We start from the raw sequence: 24,003 nt of genomic DNA, 5'->3' as shown, positions 1-24,003 counted from the left end.
GTGCTCTGTGGGCTCCCATTAGAAGTCAGAAACAATGTGTGGGCAAGTTAATGTATAGACACTTGTGTGACCACTTACTAACTTTTATAATATTTTTTATATTTTTATAATAACTTTTATAATATTTGTGAGTCCTGGCTTAATAACTACCCTTGTTTGATGGTTTTGTATTATTAATATTGGAAACTAACTTCAGCAGGCTAGTAGATACCTTGAGGGAGCACCTTAAGCTTCCTGGTGGGTGCAACTGTGACAGCACAATGTCTGCCCAAAAATCATTGGTTGAAAGGACTCAGAGCAACTGCCACTCAGAATGTCAGCCACCAAGGGGTTCCAGTGAAACCGAGGGACACAGAGTGAGGTGCCTGGGAAGTGGCCAACCTGGTCACTCTCCCACTGGGGTTAGTGGACAGTCCCTGCTACCAACTGGGGTATCTCATCTCAGGTCAGGCAAAAAAGGATCTATCCCCCCCCCCCAGTTTTATTTCACCAGGTTCAAACTTAGAGGCTCAATTCGACCCACAATTCACTAGGATTAGTGGCTGTTTGTTCAACAGTCACCATGGATCACCGTAGCCGCACCCGCAGCATAGGCCTGGGCAGAGTCCCTGGAACTCAGTCCCGAGCCATACGGTCCCCACTTCCCTTTCACATCGAGCAGGAGACCAGAGAAGGAGAAGAATGGGAGAGAGAACTACCTCGCCAAAGGCCTCTTGCCGATGGGCCTCCAGAAAGTGAAGAGTTGCAGGAAAATGTTATGAGTAAGTACATATGCTCCCTCTCAGTCCAAGAGGGTTCGCTTTATATTTTTTTTCCTTTGCCCACAGAAAGTAAGGGACAGGAAGCAGAAAGCAGGATACATCATGGGGAAAAACTAGTGTGAGGGACATGTTTGCCTCAAGGAGTTATCACAAAGAACTAAGGATCTAAAATGTGAAAGCAACTCAAAATTGAAGACAAGCTACTTGAAATATTAGGTATCATAAACTCAAGGGGTTATCATATCAAATGCTTACTGTGTACCAGGTTCCTTGTAAAACAAGGACCAGTTAGACATTTCTTTCAGTCCAGAGAGTTGGAATTTTGTAAGACAAGAAGGACAAACTGTCAGTATGGGTGCTGTGGGAATCAGAACCATAACAAGAAGGAGAGAGGGGGACCCTGAGGGTATAAAGGTTTGCTGATAGTTTCCATGTTTCTTCTGTGAGCTTGGTCTCTTCCCACAATCCTCCCACTCTAGCCAGTTGGTGGCTGGCAAATAAATGTCAGAAAATGAAACATTTCTTTGGGAAAGAGGGTTTTTTCCTGGGAACTTTTCAAAGTGTTGTGGGGAGGGGTTGGGGACTTCTTCTGAGGGACTGAACCACAGGACCTCCTGCAAATGTGCTCTACCACTGAGTTGCACCCTCTCCCAATGCCCTATACATTTGAATTTAAAAAATAGACACCTGGGCTGAAGGAGTGGCTCAGAAGGTAAGAGCACTTGGCAGGCAAACATGAGGGCCTGAGGAGTTGAAACAGAATGAGGTCAATCCCTAACACCCAGCAAAAAAGCTGGACAGGGCCACTCATGTCTGTAACCCCAGTCTTCTGGGAGCAGGTATGGCTAAGGCTAGATGGCCATCTGAGTTCAGTGAGTCTCAAGGAAACACGCCACAGGAAGTGTGACACAAGAAATCCAGATACCTTCCTTTGGCCTTCACACGTATATGCACAAGGTCTGTGCATTCACACCACACATGATGCACAAACACGTCTCTCCCCCTCCCCTCGCCAAAAAAAAATACATTCGTGAAACAAACTTAAGTCACCAATATGCCCTGTGCAAGTCATTCTGGTTTGGGGAAGAATGGCATGTTAGGCTTTATAGAAGAATTTGCAGACCTAACACAGTGCTGAGGAAGGGAGGCCAGACATATTAATGGTAGATAGGCAAAAGTTTGTGTTAAAGGTGGGCCTAGAAGGCTGAGCAGGGTCTAAAAGTGTGTGGTGGGAGGGCTGGAAAGTGAGAGAGGGTGTCAGGGCCTTAGAGGGTGCAAAGGTGCCAGTCACAAGGGACATCACAATGCAGGCTTTGAGGAGTTGAAATTGTAAGAGACTGTAGGCACAGGCACAAACAGCAGATGGAGGGCAAAGGTGCCAGTCACAAGGGACATCACAATGAGGAGTTGAAATTGTAAGAGACTGTAGGCACAGGCACAAACAGCAGATGGAGGGCAGGCTCACCCCAAGGCATGATGGGTTGATGAGGCTGGTTGGCACAGTGGAGCAGCAAGGGAATGGCTAATAGTGGGCAAGAGGGTCAGATGGAAGAACATTGTGCTAGAAGAAAGGGTTTTCTAGGAACTTTCCAGGTCTTACATGAAAAAAAAAAAATCTTTGAAAGAAACTGAAATCAACCAAACAGCCTTGCCTGCTAGAGAAAAGTAAATGGCTGGAACTATCTTCCGAAAGTTTTTTTTCAGGAACTAGAGGACTTTAAGAACAGGGGAGTCATGGCACTGTAGACAGAAATCATTTCAAAGGTTGGGGGGAATAAATGTCTAATTCAGGACTTGCTCTTTTATGTGAAACTGTGCTCTTTACCCAACAACTTTTCATGCCCACAAATTTCTCAACCCCCTCAGCTTCTGATAACCAGTCAGGTAAATAGGCGAGAGTAATATTTCAAAATAAGAAAACATTTCAAATGTCTCACCATAAAAAAGGTAAATGAGTTAACAGATATGTTCATTCGTTTGACTGAACCATTCGATATTATATGCATATGCCCAAGCATATTATATCCCATAAATGCACACAAATATGATTTGTTATTTTATTTTATTTTATTTATTTATTTATTTATTTTTCCTTTCATTTTTATTGTTTTACTTACTTTAGCCACAACATTTGACGATTGAGAGAGGGGATGGCATGTGAATGGTGTGTATTCATTTCAATGTCACAGATGTTTCTGATACTCACATGAGACAAGGAAGAAACCATAGAGCTTTTCCTTAAATACCATTCCTAGCCTGCTCACTGTCTTCTTTCTGCTTTTCAGATTATTTCCTCTTTCTACTTTCCATGATGGCTGAATTATTTTTAGAATATTTAGCTATATTTGCAGAGCAGGGATTGGAAAAGAAATCCTCATGTGCCATTTTTGTCTCATAACTGAAAATGTGACTTAGTTTTATATTTGAAAACTAAATAGTGCCAGGCATAGTGGCACATGCTTTTTTTTTCTTTTTTTTTAATTTTTATTAACATTTTCCATGATTATAAAATATATCCCATGGTAATTCCCTCCCTCCCCACCCCCACACTTTCCCATTTGAAATTCCATTCTCCATCATATTACCTCCCCATTACAATCATTGATGATTTGTTATTTTAAAGTGCAAAAAAAAAAATAAAATAAAGGTGAAGCATAAAATACAAGCCGCTCCCAGGCATATAGATTACTTCCGACTTCTGAGAATGCCAAGAAGTTCTAGAAACAATGCGGAAAACGGGAGGCGGGGAACTAGCCGCTCCAGGAAGTGACTTTCGCAAAGTTGGGAACTGCGCCTCCCACCCTAAGGCGCAGGCGCAAAAGCCCGCAGCCCGAGAGAAGGTGGGGCCGGCGCCCACGTGGCGGGTGGGGTGGAGTGGGGCGGAGCAAGTCTCGCGAGGCCGCGCCCTAGTTCGCGCGTTGTCGGGCACGAGGTTCTTGCTCCCTGGCGGCGGGAGAAGTGGTTCTGCTTCTGAGGGAACGTGGATCCGCTGTCTTGCGGACATGGAGGCTGTGTCGAGGCTGCTAGACGCGACTACTCCAGCCACTCGTTGGATCCGAAAGCTGTTGGTGCTGCTGCTGCTACCGCAGCTCTTCCTCCTGCCGTCCAGGGCTCAGCAGGGCTTGGAGGCAGACGAGCGGCTAAGGACCCGCGCGGGCGAGTGCCACTTCTACGCTGGCGGACAAGTGTACCCTGGAGAGGTGTCCCGGCTTTCAGTCTCGGACCACTCCCTGCACCTAAGCAAAGCTAAGAGTAGGTGCTACCCTGCCGAGGGCGGATGAGTGGGGGGAGAACCTGAAGACGCGTGTACCCTGCTTATGGATGCTCCCTGATGCTGAGAGTTGGGCGGGTCCTCGCGGACTCCCCGCGCCCCGGGTTCTGGGTACACCCAAACCTCTCCCCTGGGGACGTGAGGATGGAGGGGCGGTTTGGGTTGTGAAGAAAGATGCTTTCCACTGATCAGATTTTGGAGAAGGTAGTGGTTACCCACCAAAAAGCCTCAGCGGTAAAGAGGGTGTCCTTGCCCCCGGGCTTGCGAGTATTGAGGATGTTGTGCAAACTAAGACTTCCTTAAACATCGTAAAGTGCAGGCAGCAGTCCTGTCTCCTTTCAAATACTGTCTCAGGGAAGAAGATACACTGATGGTTGAATAATGAGCCACAGAAAGTTTGGTTAGGTGGAAAGGTGCCTTAAACAAAATGTGCAGGAGGTCAAAGGTTTCGCCTCCTTTAAAAAAAAAAAATGGTTACAGCTTACAAGGATTACTAAGCACCATCTTCTCCAAATATTGTAGAGTTAAGGAATTGTTTATTGTTTTTCTTTACAGAAGTTACAAATCTCTTGCAGGGTTTGGGGAAAAGCTGGTGCGAGTTGGAGGCGGGGAAGGCGAGTTGGAAGTAACACAGTTGGGTTGATGATAAATCTCATAGCAAACTTGTGTACTGCCAATTTGGCTTGTGATTATTTGCCCTCCTGTTTAATGTACAAAGCTACTGGCCACTCGGAAAAGACACGTCAGACTAAGTAGATAAAAAGGGAAAAGCTGAGAAAAGAGAGCTTTGGCCAGCTGCATCTGGATATTAGGAGTAGCCAGAAGTGACCAGTGAATACACAGATAAAGACTATCTCTTACTTGCTTTTCAGTAAACTGCTTTTCCTACGGATTGTTTAACATTATTTAATTATGTGCACTTGACTTTGGTGGCTGCTGAAGCATGCTCCATCCAGTATTCAGTGGGAAAAAAGAGAATGCTTCACATTTTTTGCTTGTTTTCATGGCATGAGATCTAGCCAAATTTAGCAGATTGGCTTTGAACCTGTGGTGCTCCTGCCTCAGCCTCCTCCAGAGTATTGGGATTACAGATGTGCCACACCACACTTGGCTGCTTCACAGTTATGATCCTGCAGAGATAAATGTGATGTTAGAACTAGGACAGCATGGGAATGATGATGAGAAAAATTGTTATGACTCCTTTCTAAACATTTTGTAGGTCTTTCAGACAAAAAGCTTACTACATTTGTTTTTTTTTTAATACTTATATATTATTTATTACTTATTTATTTAAGAGAAAGAAAGACCAGACATAGTGATGCACACCTTTAATACCAGCACTTGGGAGACAGAGGTAGCTGGGTTGCTGTGAGTTTGAGGCCAGCCTTACATTACATAGTGAATTCCAGGTCAGCCTGGGCTAGAGCAAGACCCTCCCTCAAAAAAAAAGAAAAAGATTAAAAGAGAGAAAGAAGGGCTGGAGAGATGGCTTAGTGCTTAAGGTGCTTGCCTGCAAAGCCAAAGGACCCAGTTTCAATTCCCCAGGACCCACATAAGCCAGATGCACAAGATAGTGCATGTATCTGAAATTGGTTTACAGCAGCTGAAGGCCCTGCCATACCCAGCCTCCCTCCCCCCCTTTCTCTCTTTCTGTCTCAAATAAAGATTGAAAACAAAAGTTTTTTTTTTAATTTTGTTCATTTTTATTTATTTAGTTGAGAGGGACAGAGAGAGAAAGACGCAGGTAGACAGAGAGAATGGGCACGCCAGGGCTTCCAGCCACTGCAAACAAACTCCAGATGTGTGCGCCCCCTTGTTCATCTGGCTAACATGGGTCCTGGGGAACTGAGCCTCGAACCCGGGTTCTTAGGCTTCACAGGCAAGCGCTTCACCGCTAAGCCATCTCTCCAGCCCAAGTTGGGTTTTTTTTTTTTTTTTAAGAGGGCTGGAGAGATTGCTTAGTGGTTAAGGCACTTACCTGCAAAGCTTAAGGATCCAGGTTCGATTCCCCAGTACCCATGTAAGCCATATGCACAAGGTGGTGAATGCATCTGAAGTTTGTTTGCAGTGGCTGGAAGCCCTGATGTGCACCCATTCTCTCCCCCACCCGCCTTCTCTCTCTGCCTCCTTTTCTCTCATATAAATAAAAAATAAAATATTTAAATTTTTAAAAATTTAAAGATTAAAAGAAGCAGAGTGAGTTTGGGTGCACCAGGTCCTTCTGCTACTGCAAATGAACTCCAGATACTTGCACCTGCACCTCTTTGTGCATCTGGCTTTATGTGGGTACTTGGGAATCGAACTCAGTTCATCAGCCTTTGCAGGTATGCAGCTTTAACCAATGAGCCATCTACCCAATTCCCCTTTGGATGGTTTTTAGGAAGCTAGTTTTGCCTGTTTAAAATCACAGTATTTCTAAGTTCCATTGGTTTCACTCACCTAGAAAAATATTTTGAAACGTACTAGTTCAGTGATCACTGACATTATATATACTTCTTGTTTGAAATAAAGCCTCCTCAAAGCTGCATTCAGAAATAAAAAAGGAAAATTAGTGGTAATAATAGTATTCCCTTTAACTAGCAATTCTTTTCAAACCTGATTCATAAAATGAGCTATTATGGAACCATTCAGGTCATGTTTTCACATCATTTTAGTAACATGAAAAACATAATTTACTATTTTAAGGAAGGAGGAGAAAAAAGAAATTATCCAAATTTATGTATTTTTTTAAAAAAGATTTTGTTTCAATTTATTTATTAGAGACAGGGAAAGAGAGAGAATGGGCACTCCAGGGCCTCCAGCTACTGCAAATGAATTCCAGGTGCATGTGCCACCATGTGCATCTGGCTTACATGGGACCTGGAGAATTGAACCTGGGTCCTTAAGTTTCGCAGGCATGTACCTTAACTGCTAAGCCATCTTTCCAGCCCCAAATTTGTGTAATTTTAAAAAAGGAAAACATCAAGATGTTAACAGTAAAGTTAAAAAGGAGTTAAAGGGTTGGAGAGATGGCTTAGCGGTTAAGTGCTTGCCTGTGAAGCCTAAGGACCCCGGTTTGAGGCTCGGTTTCCCAGGTCCCACGTTAGCCAGATGCACAAGGGGGCGCACGCGTCTGGAGTTCGTTTGCAGAGGCTGGAAGCCCTGGCGCGCCCATTCTCTCTCTCTCCCTCTATCTGTCTTTCTCTCTGTGTCTGTCGCTCTCAAATAAATAAATTTTAAAAATTTTTAAAAAAGGAGTTATAGAGAAAGGGGATACTACTCACTACTGTATTTACCAGAATCCTTACTTTAATTATATAATTTGTATTTGGGACAGTTTTGTTTTTAATAGATGTAAGAGGCTGCTTTGGGAATTCTACTTACAGATCTTAGTAAAGTAACTGTAATTCTTGAATTGAAAACCAACGTTTCCAAAATCAATTCTTAGAATAAAATTTATTTTCCTAACATAGTTACAGATGTGCCATCCCACATATGCTAAAGTCTTTAAGGAGTGTCATTGTAAAGGCCATTGCAATTATTATATCCTGTCACTTAAACACTTTAGGTAATGATACATAGAAAGAGGGAGAGAGAAAAAAGCTCCGTACACTTCTAATTTTCCCTCCTGGATTTTTCTCCTAATCAGATCAGGAATATTTATATGAGGTAGACTTCTGGCTCAAGGTAAGCAGTCCCATGTTGTATATTAACTTCACAGAGAAATTCATCTTCACTTTGTCTCTCAGCAGAGTGACTATAAGTGCTGGCTGCAAACAAAAGCATAAGATTTATTTTATAGTAACCTTAGTGAAACTTGGAGCAAGTATTGACCTCAATATATGTAATGGTTCTGAAAGTATAAGTTGTCTAAAAGTGTCAATAGTATGAAGGGGCATTATTACCAAAGGATGCTAGCTAGAGTTACAGTATACCTTTACAAGACAGCAGCACTAACTATTCAGTTTCCATCAGGTCATTTGAAACCTGTTGCAGGGAGGGGTCCTGTTTTTTCAAAGCCCTCTAAATACATATTGAAGGTTGCCATTAGAGAAGAGTCTAACTGAAATGCAGGAAGTTTAAGGAGCTATAGTAAAAATCCAGTAGGGTTTAGTGCAGAGATGAGTATGGATTGAAAAAGTTTTCCCAGTATCTTATATAATTTTTGTATGTTGATAAAATTATAATGATTGCTGGAAATTTATATAAAAAGCAAAAATAGACAGGTGTGGTAGTGCATGCCTTTAATCCCAGCACTCTGGAGACAGAGGTAGGAGGATTGCTGTGAGTTCCAGGCCACCCTGAGACTATATAGTAAATTCCAGGTCAGCCTAGGCTAGAGTGAAACCCTACCTCAAAAAAATATTTTCACTGACTGCCAACTGAAGTTTGCCATCATCTCCTAATAATGACATTTAGCAATAAATCACACTAGTTCTAGAAGTACTTGCTTGTACCTATTGTCCATAGAATCCCAGCTATTTCATGTGTCCTGAAACATTGCACTCATTATTATCTTATTGTTTCATTTTCTTTCCATTGTTACCTTAGGGAATTATAAGATTACTGTCAGATCATGCAGCTTGAACATGTTAATAGAAGAGCATGTGTAAGCAGATGTGATGGCTCACACCTATAATCCCAGCCAGGATTTAGAAGAAGTAGGCCATGAGTTCATGGCCAGTCTGGGCTAGAGTGAGAATCTTCAAAGGAGTATAAGGGGCTGGAGAGATGGCTTAGCAGTTAAGACATTTGCCTGCGAAGCCCAAGGACCCAGGTTTGATTCTCCAGTACTCATGTAAGCCAGATGCACAAGGTGGCCTTGCGATTGGAGTTCATTTGCAGTGGCTAGAGGACTTGGCGTGCCTATTCTTTGTACCTGCCTCTTTCTCTCACTAGCTGTCTATCTCTCAAATAAATTAAAAAAAGTTAAAAGTGTACATGTCTTACTGTTTGACCAACCTTTAAAATATTTTAATAGTTGCATTTCAAGATAATTGGTTTCCTTTGTAATTCTGTGAATTTTATGTAATTAGTAACAATAACAAGTTATTGTTCTAAGTTCTAAGAAGTCATCACCAGACTGCCAACAAAGCTCAAAGGTTTAGAAGCTCTAATTTTTAGTGACTTTAGTTCTTCGGCCATTCCACCAACTTTCTCAGCATTACAGAACAGTATGTCCTTTTCTTTCTTAGTTTCCAAGCCAGCGCCTTATTGGGAAGGAACAGCTGTGATAAATGGAGAATTTAAAGAGCTCAAACTGACTGATTATCGTGGGAAATACCTCGTGTTTTTCTTTTACCCACTCGATTTGTAAGTAATACATACAATAGCCACTAGTAAAATGTCAAGTCTTTATCATTCATCTTTCAAGAACATCAAATAGTTACAAATTATTTATTCAACTGCTAGTTCTTAAAAAGGCAAACTGAGATAAAGAATTTATTGAAAAATATAGCATTTGAGTCACAAACCATTGACATTAGTTCTTTCTACTTATATGTACATAATAGTGTTATAATGGAATAGAGAAATCTATAGTATATTCCTTAAGCTATTAACAAGTGGACTGACAACACTTAAGTCAGTTAATGCAAGATCCCTTAATCTTTGCCACTATACCTGCTGCATTTAGTACTAATCTAAAACTATGAAGGCAAAAATTCAATTCATTCTGTAGATTGTTTGTAGACCAGGTATTGACAAACATATTCTATAAAGAACCAAATAGTAAATTATCTTGTTATAGCTGTATAGATGTCCATCTTTACCACTGCATGCAGGTATTGGACAAAACATGAATGCATTATTGTTGCTTTGTTGCACTGTAATTTTGCCAAAATGGGGCTGGATTTGGCCTGTAGAATGAAGTTTGCCAACCCTTGTACTAAGCCATGTAGAGAGCATACTCATAAAAAATTTGAACATTCACACCAAAGCACATTATTATCAGTTTATACTCTGGCTCCACTACATAAAAAGAATAATTTCTAACAGGTATCAAAAGTAGAAATTTTGATTTAAAAAATAGGCCTTTTGAAGCCAAGTGTTTTGATGCATGGTTTTTAATCCCAGTACTTGGGAGAGTGAGGTAGTAGGATCCCTGAGTTTGAGGTCAGCCGTGGGCTACAGAGTAAGTTCCAGGTCAGCCTGGGCAAGGTGAAAAATCATATAACCTTTTTAGTCTTACATGAGAATTTTGTCTATCTTCACTAACAATTTGGATAAATGTACTGCTGGATATCATTTCTCTGGATAATAGAAAGGAAGGCAGGGCTGGAGAGATGGCTTAGTGGTTAAGCGCTTGCCTGTGAAGCCTAAGGACCCCGGTTTGAGGCTTGGTTCCCCAGGTCCCACGTTTGCCAGATGCACAAGAGGGTGCACACTTCTGGAGTTCGTTTGCAGTGGCTGGAAGCCCTGGCGCGCCCATTCTCTCTCTATCTGTGTCTCTCCCTCTCTCTCTCTGTCATTCTCAAATAAAAATAAAAAAAAGGAAGGAAGGCAGAAGCTGGCCATTTTACCCCAGATTTATAGTGATATAATCCTAGGTTAGAACAGTTGCTTGTCCATGGCAGTGCTGTGCTTGAAGTCTGGTATTAGGCTCTAGTAGGAATATGTCCACTGTCTATGATTTTTTTTTCAAACTTTTTGGCCATCAATCACAGTAGTAAGTAGCTTTCCCTCCCCTCCTCCCCCGAGGTAGGGTCTCAGTCTCATTCTAGGTGAGGCTAACCTGGAATTCATTATGTAGTCTTAGGATGGCCTCAAATGCATGTCGATTCTCCTACCTCTGCCTCCTGAGTGCTGGGATTAAAGGTATGCACCACCATGCCTGGCCTGGAAGTAACTATTTTGTTGCCACTGAATAAACATACTGAAAGTTAATTCAGTAGATGTGCACTAGCAAAACCATGTTTGACATTAAAATACAGAAAAACTTCCATACCAAGTTGTTAAAAGCCACACATTGCCAACCTTCTCCCCAGTTTGACCATCCCAAGTACCTTTCAGAAGACAACTGTAGAGCTAAACCCATCTTCAAGTAAAGGTTGTTAAAATATTTTGAGTGTCACTGCTAAACACTGACACACACACACACACATATTTATATATGTATAAATATATATATTAAGCATATTTATACATATATATTAAATACATATGTATAAATATATATTTATATATGCATGTATATTTGATAAACTGTCTTCATGGTATGATGTAGTCTCATTTTCTGTTATATTTTACTTTTTAATAATACTGGTCTCGGACTGGAAAGATTGCTCAGTGGTTAAGATGCTTGCCTGTAAAACCTAATGACCTGGGTTTGATTTCCCAGTACCCATATAAACCCAGATGCACAAAAGGGGTGCATATGACTGGAGTTCATTCACAGTGGCTAGAGGTCCTAGTGCACCTATATTTATTCTTTCTCTGTGTCTCTGACTCTCTGCTTGCAAATAAATAGACATTTTGAAAAATTGGTCTCTACCATGATTTGAAAAACATTTCCTGAGGTAATGTTCTCTCAACATGCCCTTTTGAGGATATTAAGGTATTAAAATCCCTTGCTGAACAGGCCTGGCATATAAGGTAGAAGCAGGGGGTGGGGCTAGAAAACATCGTCTCATCTCTAAAATACAGGTAGATGTGTCTTGCTAATAGGATTAGAATTGGAATATTAAAAAATAGCAGAGTGGAAGCTGGGCATGGTGGCATATGCCTTTAATCCCAGCACTTGGGAGGCAGAGGTAGGAGGATCACCGTGAGTTCGAGGCCACCCTGAGACTACGTAGTGAATTCCAGGAGAGCCTGAACTAGAGTGAGACCCTACCTTGAAAAACCAAAAAACAAAAACAAAAAAAAACAGAGTGATATAAATTTTGCTTAGATCCCTGGAAACCTATAAAGTATATAAGGTATTAAGTAAAAGCTAATGAATTGTGGGTGGCCATCAAGAAGAAGGGGCCATTTGCCATTGACCCATTGAATAACAAGGAGAAAGTTTATTGAAATGCAGTTGGAAACTATTTTTTTAATTAGATCAAATGACAACCTTGGAATTTCATTGAAAAGATTCATCTATCAAATTATTTTTAAGGTGTACTTTTATATAGTGAAGGTGTCTATAAAACCTCATTTGAGAACTGGAGAGTTGGCTTAGCAGTTAAGACACTTGACTGCGAAGCCAAAGGACCCAGGTTTGATTCCCCAGTGCCCACATAAGTCAGATGCACAAGATGGTGCATGCATCTGGAGGTCATTTGCATGCCCATTCTCTCTATCTACCTTTTTCTGTATCTCTCTCAAATAAATAAATAAATATAAATAAAACCTTTTTAAAAAGTCTCTTTTGAAAGTTCAGGTATATGCTTATTGTGAGAATACTGACTTTTTCTTTTTAACTTTCAGCACATTTGTATGTCCAACTGAAATTATCGCTTTTGGTGACAGAATTGAAGAATTCAGATCTATCAATACTGAAGTAGTAGCATGCTCTGTTGATTCACAGTTTACCCATCTGGCCTGGTCAGTATTTTACCTCAAATTTGTGGGGAAATGAATAGATTTGCTCTAACATCATGGGCAAATTGCTCTTAATATCATTACTATTATGATCATCTTACTAACCTTAATCTAGAAAAAAAAAATCTTTAAGATAAATACCATGTTCTGTCTGTTACGCAGTCTCTGGTCTGGCAATTCAAACTCAGTAGATTTTTTTAGCTTTCAGAAGTCTATGATTTATAAAAATTAACTGTATGCAGATGTGATGCCTCATTTCTAAACCCAGCAGTCAGGCTGAGGCAAGATCTCTAAAGTTCGAGGCCAGCCTAGGCTACTGAATAAGAATGTCCCCAAAACAAACAAAAAGGATGGCTCAGTGGATAAAGTGCCTGTCATATAAGTGTGAGTGTCTGAGTTTGGACCCCCAGAACCAACATAAGAGCCAGATCTGTAAGCCCAGCATTCCTAAGAAGATAGAGACAATAGAAGAATCTCTTAGAAGCCTGTAGGCTAATGAGATATACCCTGCCTCAAACAAGGTGGAAGGTGAGAACCAATACCCAGAGTGTGTGTGTGTGTGCATGTACCCACACTCATACACATGAACATGCATACACGTCACACACACCACAAAATTGAAAAAGAAAGTTTTAATTTTAAAACTAAATTAGGGGCTGGGGAGATGGCTCCGTGGATAAAGGCGCTTGCTTGCAAAGCCTGCCAACCCAGTTCAGTTCCCAGTACCCACATATAACATAGTAGCACATGTATCTGTAGTTTCTTTTGCAGTGGTAGTAGGCCCTGATGGACCCATATGTTCTCCCTGCCTCTCTTTTCCTTTCTCAAATAAGTAAAAAAAGTATTTTTTTAAAAAGTGAATTTAAAAATTAACTGATCATGGGCCAGGCATGGTGGCACATGCCTTTGATTCCAGTACTTGGAAGACAGAGGTAGGAGGATCGCTGTAAGTTCAAGGCCAGCTAGTTCTGCAGAGATTGACTTCCAGGTCAGCCTGAGCTAGAGTGAGCCCCTACCTTGAAAAAAAATCTAAAATAATTCATTATTCTTGAAAAACAGGTGTTCCACCTAATTAGTTGCAAAGAATTAAAATATTGAGACATGCTATTTCTCCTTGTCTGGTTGTACAAGATTTAAAAAATGTATCAGTGTGGATAGAAGTGTTAAGAAATGTCATTCACACATACATTGGTTCAGCATTGCATTGGAGAGCAGTTCAGGCAACATCTCAAAAGCTGAAACATGCATATGGATGTGGATGTTCATAACTTTGTGCTTTAAATTTTGTGCATAATTAAGGTCATTAAATTCTTTTATGGGGGAAGGGAGGGAATTACCATGAGTTATTATCTATAATTATGGAAGTTGTCAATTAAAAAATTGTTTTTCTTTTAAAACTTAATGTTCAGATCATTTGTTACAAATTCAAAACACATTTTTCTCCCCTTGCAATTTTTATTAGACACACCTAAAATGTTTAAATATATATAATATTCTAGTAAATTGGGAAGCTGCGATTAATTACAATCCCTGAAGAAATTAATTCTCTGAATGCCCACCAACTGTCATTACCTGCACAAGACCTGTACATGATGGGGCCAATCACTACTCTGTTATAGATAGGGGAGGGGCTTGGGGGGGCACTCCTTCCTAATGAATAATGACAATTAAAGGCTGCTGGAAATCATGAGCCATTGTCTTCCCAGGCATAGCCATCACTCAGTGATGAGAAGAAGGGACACAGTAAGAATGAGGAGGGAGGAGACAGGAGGGTAATATGATCAAAATATAACCAGTATATGTGTGGAAATATCAACAAAGTAGAAACATAATAATTCCCTTAAGTTATCTTAAAATGTAATTGTACATTGAACATTTTTTCCCTTAAGTATCCTAATTTTCATATAAATTTCCTCAGATACTTATATAGTTCCAATGTGTCATATTCTCTTAAATATAAGTAACATGCAAATGTATCCTGATTACTATAGACTTTCTTTGCTTTGTCACTTTTAAAGTGATTATAAATGTTCTAGGATTAAAATGCATGTCAACTAAGGAATTAACACTATCTCAAATAATTTGGGGTTGCTTTTCCAGGTATATGTTTTCAGCTGGATGGGTTTCATACCAACCAAAGTTTTCTATTTAGATAGTGTGACTAGGGCTGGAGACATCCAGACCAGAAATATATGCCATTTATTTAGGTAAGAGAGAAAATGTTCTTTTTGTTACAGGATTAATACCCCTCGAAGACAAGGAGGGCTTGGACCAATAAAGATTCCACTTCTTTCAGATCTAAACCATCAGATCTCAAAGGACTATGGTGTATACCTCGAGGACGCAGGTCACACTCTTAGGTACCTTTTGGTGATTTACATTTTGAAAAATCGAAGCACAATTATAATCGGATTTTTGTGAATTAAAAAATAATAGCAGAGACAAGGTTTGCATTGGAGTCTCTCAACTCCTTAGCTGTTTCTCTTATCTAAACTACAGTAATATTTTTCTAATGCAAACATAGTGTTCAACAAGCCTGTGTCTTTGAAAAAACTAAGACAATATCCTACCCAGTAGCTTTCACTGGATTACCTGAGCTATTAAATAGAATTCTTTAATAAAGGGGAAATCTTAGCCAAAAAGAGTTGTGGGACATTGGTAAAATAATATTACCTAATATTGGCTATTTTCTTTAATCTTGATCAATGGCTCTTTTTTTAATTCCCAAAGCCATATAGGGACATAGTATTAATCGGATTATCTTAAGCAGCTACAAATACTAAAGTACATTTTGTAACCAGAAACAAATTTTTAAAGTTGCCATGTGACAGTGACAATCCTAAATTACACAGTAGATAGGGGGTAGAGGTGTGTGTGTCGCTGGCCAGTGTCAGTTCAGTACACTAGATACAAAGGTATACTATTGGTTCTATATGGGTGATCACTGATTCACATTCATTAATACTTGTCTTGACTGAGAAGAAATGGCCTTACCTCTACCATTCCTTGTGCTTCACAGGGGCCTCTTTATTATTGATGACAAAGGAATCTTAAGGCAGATTACTCTGAATGACCTTCCTGTGGGCAGATCAGTGGATGAGACACTACGTTTGGTTCAAGCATTCCAATACACTGACAAACATGGAGAAGGTACCTTTCCCTTCTAAAACCTTTGGTTTTTCAGTGTGAGAGATAGTGAGTTTGGTTTCTTATCCTAAGGTTTCTGATTATTTATTTGCAACCTTAGTACATCCTTTTAGGAGGCCAAATTATCATTTAATATACTTTTAACAAAATATCACTAGTGCATTCTCTAAGATGGAAAATGTTCATTATTTGCATAGCCCTTTTGGATTAACTCAAAGAGAAAAGTTTTTCCTATAATTTTTCAAATTATGTTTGTATAAGCTTAAAATATACTAATATGGAAATACTTAGTACTATATGTTTTATTTGCATCATTTAGCTCTTTTAACATTTGTGTGTATGCATGTGCATGCACACATGTATGCATGTGTGCGTGCAGTAGAAATATTTTGGGCATGTACCATGGTGTGCGTGGAGGTCAAAGAACAACCTTGAGGTGTTTGTCCTCCCCTTACACCTTATTTCTCAGATGAAGTCTCCCTTTTTATTGTTGTTTTTGCCACTACATATGCCCTACTGTAACTTACCTACAGGCTTCATGAGCTCATTGGGATCACAGACTTATGCCCTTCTTTGCATGGGTGCTGGAAAATTGAACTCAGGCCACCAGACCTGCAAACAAGTGCTTTTAACTAACTTCTGAACCATCTCCCTAGCCCCTAGATTTAACTTTTTAATGTAGTAATTAGCCTTGTTGAGTATTACACTAATTACATGTCAACTCATCCTTTCACTCTAAGATTTATCAGAATCTAAATGGAAAAGATCAGATTTTGCCAAAATATAACATATAAATTCCTTTAAAAATATAACTCAGGGGCTAAGGCATTTGCCTGCAAAGCCAAAGGACCCAGGCCCAATTCCCCAGGGCCCACGTTAGCCAGATGCACAAGGGGGCACACGCATCTGGAATTCATTTGCAGTGGCTGGATGCCCTGGTGTAGCAGACAGCTTCAGGTTCACTGAGATGAACTTTCAGACCAGGCACAGTTATGGAGGAAGAGATTTATTGAAGCTTACAGACCCAGGGGAAGTTCCATAATGCCAGAAGAAGCTGGCCTGCCTTCACAGGCCCAGGCAGAGAGAAGCACAAGCCTAAAGGTCAAAAGCCACAGCACACTTCAGGAACTCCAGCTAGGCACACTTTGCATATCTTTAGATTGAAATTGGAAGCACATCACCACAATTTAAGAGCCACCCAGTGACATCCACCTCCAACCAGGTAGCCAGCAGATGCAAACTACAAACAAATAAACAACTGACTATATTGGGGGCCATGTATTCTATTCAAACCACCACACCTGGCATGCCCATTCTTTCTCTCCCCCCCTTCTTTCTCTGTCAAATAAATAAATAAACTTTTTTTTAAATGTTACTCAGGAGCCAGGCATGGTTGGTGTATGCCTTTAATCCCAGCACTTGGGAGGCAGGGAATGGGGGATTGCTATGAGTTTGAGGCCACCCTGAGACTACACAGTGAATTCCAGGTCAGCCTGGGCTACAGTCAGATCCTACCTCAAAAACCCCTCTCCTGGGCTAGAGAAGATGACTTAGTGGTTAAGGCATTTGCCTGCCAAGCCAAAGGACCCAGGTTCAATTCCCCAGGACCCACATTAGCCAGATGCACAAGGGGGCGCACATGTCTGGAGTTCGTTTGCAGTGGCTGGGGGCCCTGGTGCACCCATTCTCTCTCTCTCTCTACCTCTTTCTCTCTGTCAAAATAAATAAATAAATTATATTTTTTAAAGAAATCCTCTCATCCCCAAAACTGTAACTCAGTTCCATATGCTGAGCATAGTCTTATTAAGTCTGGTGACAAACAACAAAGCATGGCAGTAGTACAGAATACTGCAGGAGGGCTGGAGAGATGGCTGAGTGGTTAAGGCGCTTGCCTGTGAACCCTAAGGACACAGGTTTGATTCTGCAGAACCCACATAAGCCAGATGCACAAGGTGGTGCAGGTGTCTGGAGTTCAATTGCAGTGGCTAGCAGCTCTGGCATGCCATTCTGTGTGTGTGTGTGTGTGTCTACCTGCCTCTTAATAAATAAATAAATATAAAAAATAAATTAAAAAATACTGTAGAATGTGAAACAGATAAACTTATTAAAAGTTTATGTAAATTCAGAGGAATTTTAGTCTTGCCTAAAATTTTCAATCCACCATTTTCCCAAGCCTTCCAACTTCATTAGAGAATTTCAGTTTCCTTTTTTATATTGTAATGGCAAGTAAACATAATTGGTTAAAATGAAAATAGTCTACCTACCCAGGCTGGGAAGACGGCTTAGCGGTTAAATGTTTGCCTGTGAAGCCTAAGGACCCCAGTTCAAGGCTCGATTCCCCAGGATCCACGTTAGCCAGATGCACAAGGGGGCACACGCATCTGGAGTTCGTTTGCAATGGCTGGAGGCCCTGGCACGCCCATTCTCTCTCTCTCTCAAATAAATAAGCAATTAAAATGTTTCATGAGCAGGAAATTAAGTGATTGGGGTGGTGTAAATATTATTATTATATTCTAATTTTAGTTTCATATGAAAACAAGTCCAGAAGTTGTTCTAAACTTTCTCTCATTTTCATTCTTTGTAGTCTGCCCTGCTGGCTGGAAACCGGGTAGTGAAACCGTAAGTCACGATTTTTCTTCTAAAGGCATGGGTAGATTGAAAATACATACTAATCTTAAGATAGTTGTTTCTTATAGTCAAATTGTCATGATTTGTGTGATGAAATAAGTATTGCTAGCATTAGTCAGAGTATAGATATACTTAGACTATAGGAAGAGTAGCTGAAGCTGGAAAAGCAGAATATATGGCTTTAATGCTGTGAATTTTAAAGCTAAGCTAAGAGTCCAGAGCAATATGCTAGTCAAAAAACAAAACCAAGCCAGGCATGGTGTGTACGCCTTCAGTCCTAGCACTTGACAAGCAGAGATAGAAGAATCACTGTGACTTCAACGCCACCTGGGACTTACAGAGCAAGTTCCAAGTCAGCCTGGGCTAGAGAGAAGCCCTACCTGGGAAAAAAATAAAAAGGCAGACTAAACTTGGCAAAATAAATTTAGAGTTCATATATGGAATCTTTTCCTGCATTGTGAGCCAAGAAAACAGTTCCAAGCAAAACCTCTGTATGAATAGTGAAAAGCTTTTAAGAAAATCTAGGTCTTGGGCTGGAGACATGGCTTCATGGTCAAGGCCCTTGCCTGCAAAGCCAAAGGACCCAGGGTCAATTCCCCAGAACCCATGTAAGAAATATGCACATGCATCTAGAGTTCCTTTGCAGCAGCTAGAGGCTCTGGCATGCTCGTTCTCTCTCTTCTCTCCCAAATAAATAAAAGTAAAATTAAAAAAGATAATCTAGGTTTAATGAACACTGAAGCTAATGGTTCTCTCCTTATCATTTGAAGAAAGAAAAAAATGAAATATCCATTATCTTTTTTGAGGGTGCTATATAATTTATAACTAATCCTTGAAGTAATCTTTGGCCAGAATACAATTTGGCAACTGGCCTGAACATTTTCTAAAGATAATATCTAAAAAAGTACCATTTTCCAGATAGAAGCAGAGGTAGTCATTTACTCTCTCCCCTCAGGTGTTCTCCTTTCTGTTATTGGAACACTGCCTCAGGCTCTTTGTTTGTAGTTCTGTCTTTGTGGCTGGCTCTCTCAATTCACTCACATTTCATCTCAGACAGGTTTAAATTTTGTTTTAATTTTTTTGTTTATTTTTATTTATTTGAGATTGACAGAGAAAGAGGCAAGAGAGAGAGAGAGAATGGGTGCACCATGACCTCCAGCCACTGCAAACGAACTCCAGATGTGTGCACCCCCTTGTGCATCTAGCTAACATGGGTCCTGGGGAATCAAGCCTCCAACTAAGAGTCCTTAGGCTTCACAGGCAAGCACTTAACCACTAAGCCATCTCGCCAGCCCAGGTTTTAAAATTTTTTTTAAATTTTTTTAAATATTTTTTGTTCATTTTTTATTTATTTATTTGAGAGTGACAGACACAGAGAGAAAGACAGATAGAGGGAGAGAGAGAGAATGGGCACGCCAGGGCTTCCAGCCTCTGCAAACGAACTCCAGACACGTGCGCCCCCTTGTGCATCTGGCTAACGTGGGACCTGGGGAACCGAGCCTCGAACCGGGGTCCTTAGTCTTCACAGGCAAGCGCTTAACCACTAAGCCATCTCTCCAGCCCTAAAATTTTTATTTAGGAAAGCCAAGCGTGGTGGTTCATGCCTTTAATCCCAGCACTCTGGGAGGCAGAAGTAAAAGGATCACCATGAGTTCGAGGCTACCCTGGGACTACATAGTTAATTCCAAGTCAGCCTGGACCACAGTAAGACCCTACCTCAAAAAAAAAAATAACAAATTATTTAGTGTAGGTGTATATGGTATGCGTGTAAGTGCACATACACCACAACATACATGTGGAGGTCAAGGACAACCTCAGGATGTTCATTCTCCTTCCACCACCTATTTTTGGGGGTGTACAGGGCCTCCAGCCACTACAAACGAACTCCAGATGCATGTGCCACCATGTGCATCTGGCTTACATGTGTACTGGGGAGTCCAACTTGGGTCCTTAGACTTCGAAGGCAAGTGCCCTACCGACTAAGCTATATCTCTGTTCCCCTCCTTCTTTACAAGACCATCTCTGTTGTTGTGCCTCCACATGTGTGTCAATCTCTCTTGGCTCCACCTCCTATTCCCTACCACTTTGTTTCCAGCTTTACATGAGTGCTGGAGAATCAAACTTGGACTAGCAGGCTTTCAAGCAAGCACTTTTAGTTATTTTTTTTTGTTGCTTTATTTATTTATTTATTTGAGAGCGACAGACAGAGAGAGAAAGAGGCAGAGAGAGAGAGAGAATAGGCGTGCCAGGGCCTCCAGCCATTGCAAACAAACTCCAGACCCATGTTCCCCCTTATGCATCTGGCTAATGTGGGTCATGGGGAATCAAGCCTCAAACCGGGGTCCTTAGGCTTCATAGGCAAGCGCTTAACCATTAAGCCATCTCCAGCCTCAAGCAAGCACTTTTAAATGCTGAGCAATCTCCTCAGCTCCAGTACATTAACCAGTTTTTACAAACATTTTACACAATCTAAAACTGATTAGAATATAATAATGAAGGCAAGGATATTAGCTTTATTGTTAACTAATTCATACTGTCTATCACATTAGCTTGAATAGTTATTCCATAACAGGTTGTCATGGAAAACCCCTTTGCCTGGGGTGACATGAACACACATCTTGTCCCTAGATGTCACAGATGACAGACCAAAGGATGATTACACCAAAACCAGTGAGATATATCAAGCCAACCTCCAGAGTAGAGTGAGGAGTAAATTACAGGAGTAATAGATGACAGAAATGTAGCCACATCCCATCTTGGATGACAACCTGCCATAGCTGCTTCAATTCAAAGGCAGCTGTATCCCCAGAAAGCCCACTTCAGCCTAGGTGACAACTCACAGAAGCTGCATGTCTGGAGCATGCTGAGGGAGCTCCATCAGAGAGTCACTCTAGCACACTTAATAGGACAGCTCCATCAGAGAGCCTCTCATCCCCAAACAGTTGTTTACCATTTATATAGCCTTGGAGTAGGGTCTTACAACCCTTTCCAGACTTGTTGACTTCCTGAGTCTCTGGAACTTCTTTCCTAACCTCCCACCCCCCAGGAAGGGATGTTTCAGTTTCTAGCTAACATAACCTTGGGAGGAGGTTATGTAACGTTTTAAGTTTCAGGTCTCCCAGACTTCTTGAACCCCCAGAGCCTCCTTTGCCTCATCAATTCTGAGGAATCTGCTACATATGTATTCAGCAAATGTGTTTTGAAAGAATGACCAAACCCATAAATATATAATTTTTTGTCAATTACAAAATAAAATAGGAGGCTGTGCATGGTGGCACACACCTTTAATCCCAGCACTTGGGAGGCAGAGGTAGGAGGATCTCCATGACTCCAAGGCCACCCTAAGACTACATAGTGAATTCCAGGTCAGGCTGGGCTAGAGCGATACCTTACAATGAAAAACCAAAATAAATAAAACGGGTTGGAGAGATTGCCCAGTGGATAAGACAATTTCCTGCAAAGCTCCAGTAAAGCCAGATGCACAAAGTGGCACATGTGTATGGAATTTGTTTGCAGCAGCTAGAGGCCCTGGCACACACGTTCTGTCTGTCTCTCTTCTTTCTATCTCTCTCTGTTTAACAATAAGTAAATAAAAATTAAACAGTCCAGATATGGTGGTGCACGCCTTTAATCCCAGCACTGGGAAAGCAGAGGTTGGAGGACTATCATGAGTTCGAGGCTCAGCCTGGGACTACATAGTGAATTCTAGGTCAGTCTGGGCTAAAGTAAGACCCTACCTCAAAAAATAATAAAATAAAAAATAAAAACAGGCTGGATGTGGTGACGTACACCTTTAATCCAGTCCCCAGGAGGCAGAGGCAGGAATATCCCTGTGAGTTCCAGGTCAGCCTGGACTTGAGTGAAACCCTACCTCAAAATAAATAAATAAGCTGGGTGTGGTGGCACATACTTTTAATTCCATCACTTGGAAGCAGAGCTAAGAGGATCATGATGAGTTCAAGACCACCCTGAGACTACGTAGCGAATTGCAGGTCAGCCTGAGCTAGAGTGAAACTTTGCCTCAAAAGGAAAAATAAATAAATAAAAATAAAACAGTGTACACCAATATGTGTACATTTTTCATGAAAGAAAATCAATAGTTTTTCTCAAATCCTCAAAAGGGTTTTATGGCCCTCAAAGTAGATGAGTAACCTGTTTTCTCACATTTAAAATGCTCATTCTATAACACCTTTCATAGTTACTTTGTACTCTTAGAAGCTCTCAGTGATCTTTCAAGAGCTAGAGACCTTTAACACATGCCTGTGATGATGTTATTGGGTTTTTTGTTTGTTTTGTTTTGCTTTGCTTTTTTAGTCATGTTGGCTTTGCTATATATCTTCAGGCAAATGTGCCCACTACCTTGAAGTAGAAATGCATTTTAAGCTACTTTTAAAGGGAGCAGCTTCTGATTTATATTTGTTGTAGAGAATACTTTGTGTGGAGTGTACCTGAACCCACATGCAGAGGTCAGAAGAGGATGTCAGATGTCCTCCTGCTATTACTCTTCTACCTTATGTGCTTGGGTTTTCTCACAGAATATGGAGCTCATACCATTTTTTGGTCAGACTGGTTGACTAGCTCACGTTCAAAGCCTGCATGGGCTAGAGTGACTTCAAGACCAGGCTAGTAAACTTAACAGGACTCTGTCTCAAAAATAAACAAGTAGAAATAAGGGCAAAGGCTGGAGGAGATCCAATGGTAGATCTCTTGTACAGCATTTGCAAAGCCCTAGGTTCAAAACCTAAACCAAAACTCATTTGATAAACCTTTCATGAGCTCACTGCCCCCTATTAGGGTTATTGTGGTATATTACCATTGAGCCAGCAGATAATTTTCAAAATGCATTAGCATCTGCAGCCATGCTCAGTGTGCTTGATTTAACTAGAGCAGACTTGAAGACACCTTCAAAGTCTGGTGGCCAAGAGAAGAACTGTAAGTAAATATTGAGTTGCTTGAGTGCAGATGTTAATTTATTGAAAAAGGATCTCTTTGCCTTTGGGGATAGCTAAGATTAGTAGGAAAGACAAATCAAGCTTTTTCTAAATATCTACATATTATAGTTTGGTATACAAAAATGTTTAAGAGATGGGTAATAAATGTCAAACTGTCAATATTGTACTTGGATTTTTAAGATTAATAATTTGCTTTTTGTTTTATTTTAACAGATAATCCCTGATCCAGCTGGAAAACTGAAGTATTTTGATAAACTGAACTGAGAATACTTCAGTTGTGATGTTTGGACCTTCTCAATAAAGGTCACTGTTTTAAGACCACATGTTGCGCAGTCATAATTCCTTGTAGAAAATAAAAATCCATGTCACAGTCCAAAGATGTTTACTGAAAACAAAAGACAAACAGTTATTGTCTGTTTTCAAACTAAGCAATGTCAGATTAAGCCAAACTCTTAACAACAATAACATACTATGTGGCAGGACTTGTTACACACATACTAAAGGCACTATCACTTGAGCCTCATGGCAACCCTTGAGTTACTTACTGTACAGATGAAGAAATGAACTTCGGTAAATAACCCCAAGTCACATGGCTAGGTAGCAGAGGCAGAATCATGAATGCAAACAAGCTAATTCTAATTTTTGAGCTGTGGCTCACCTCTCCAAACCTTTAAGGAAACCACTAAAGAATAAAGCATCTGAAAGAAATAGTTGACCCCATAGCTCACTGTTTTCTAAT

The 24,003-nt window shown here is 40.6% G+C and overlaps 1 protein-coding gene across 1 annotated transcript; it reads left to right on the top strand.

The window, feature by feature from the left end:
- The first annotated feature begins 3,670 nt into the window (after window positions 1-3,670).
- On the top strand, window positions 3,671-23,585 carry Prdx4 (peroxiredoxin 4). Its single transcript, XM_004670000.2, has 7 exons — window positions 3,671-4,013; window positions 9,207-9,324; window positions 12,424-12,540; window positions 14,775-14,897; window positions 15,557-15,687; window positions 18,269-18,303; window positions 23,478-23,585. Exons 1-7 carry the CDS (start codon window positions 3,764-3,766, stop codon window positions 23,526-23,528), a joined length of 825 nt encoding a protein of 274 aa, XP_004670057.1. The 5' UTR covers window positions 3,671-3,763; the 3' UTR covers window positions 23,529-23,585.
- The last annotated feature ends 418 nt before the right edge of the window (window positions 23,586-24,003 follow it).

This window comes from Jaculus jaculus, chromosome X, assembly GCF_020740685.1.
Source record: "Jaculus jaculus isolate mJacJac1 chromosome X, mJacJac1.mat.Y.cur, whole genome shotgun sequence".
Classification (NCBI taxonomy): Eukaryota; Metazoa; Chordata; class Mammalia; order Rodentia; family Dipodidae; genus Jaculus; species Jaculus jaculus.
The sequence above is the reverse complement of the archived record's forward strand: the minus strand, read 5'-3'. Positions and strand labels throughout refer to the sequence as shown.

Coding starts and splice junctions, on each gene's coding strand:
- Prdx4 (XM_004670000.2), top strand. CDS start 3,764: ATGGAGGCTGTGTCGAGGCTGCTAGACGCGACTACTCCAGCCACTCGT. Junction 9,325..12,423: donor TTCTTTTACCCACTCGATTT/GTAAGTAATACA, acceptor TTTAACTTTCAG/CACATTTGTATGTCCAACTG. Junction 15,688..18,268: donor CACTGACAAACATGGAGAAG/GTACCTTTCCCT, acceptor CATTCTTTGTAG/TCTGCCCTGCTGGCTGGAAA.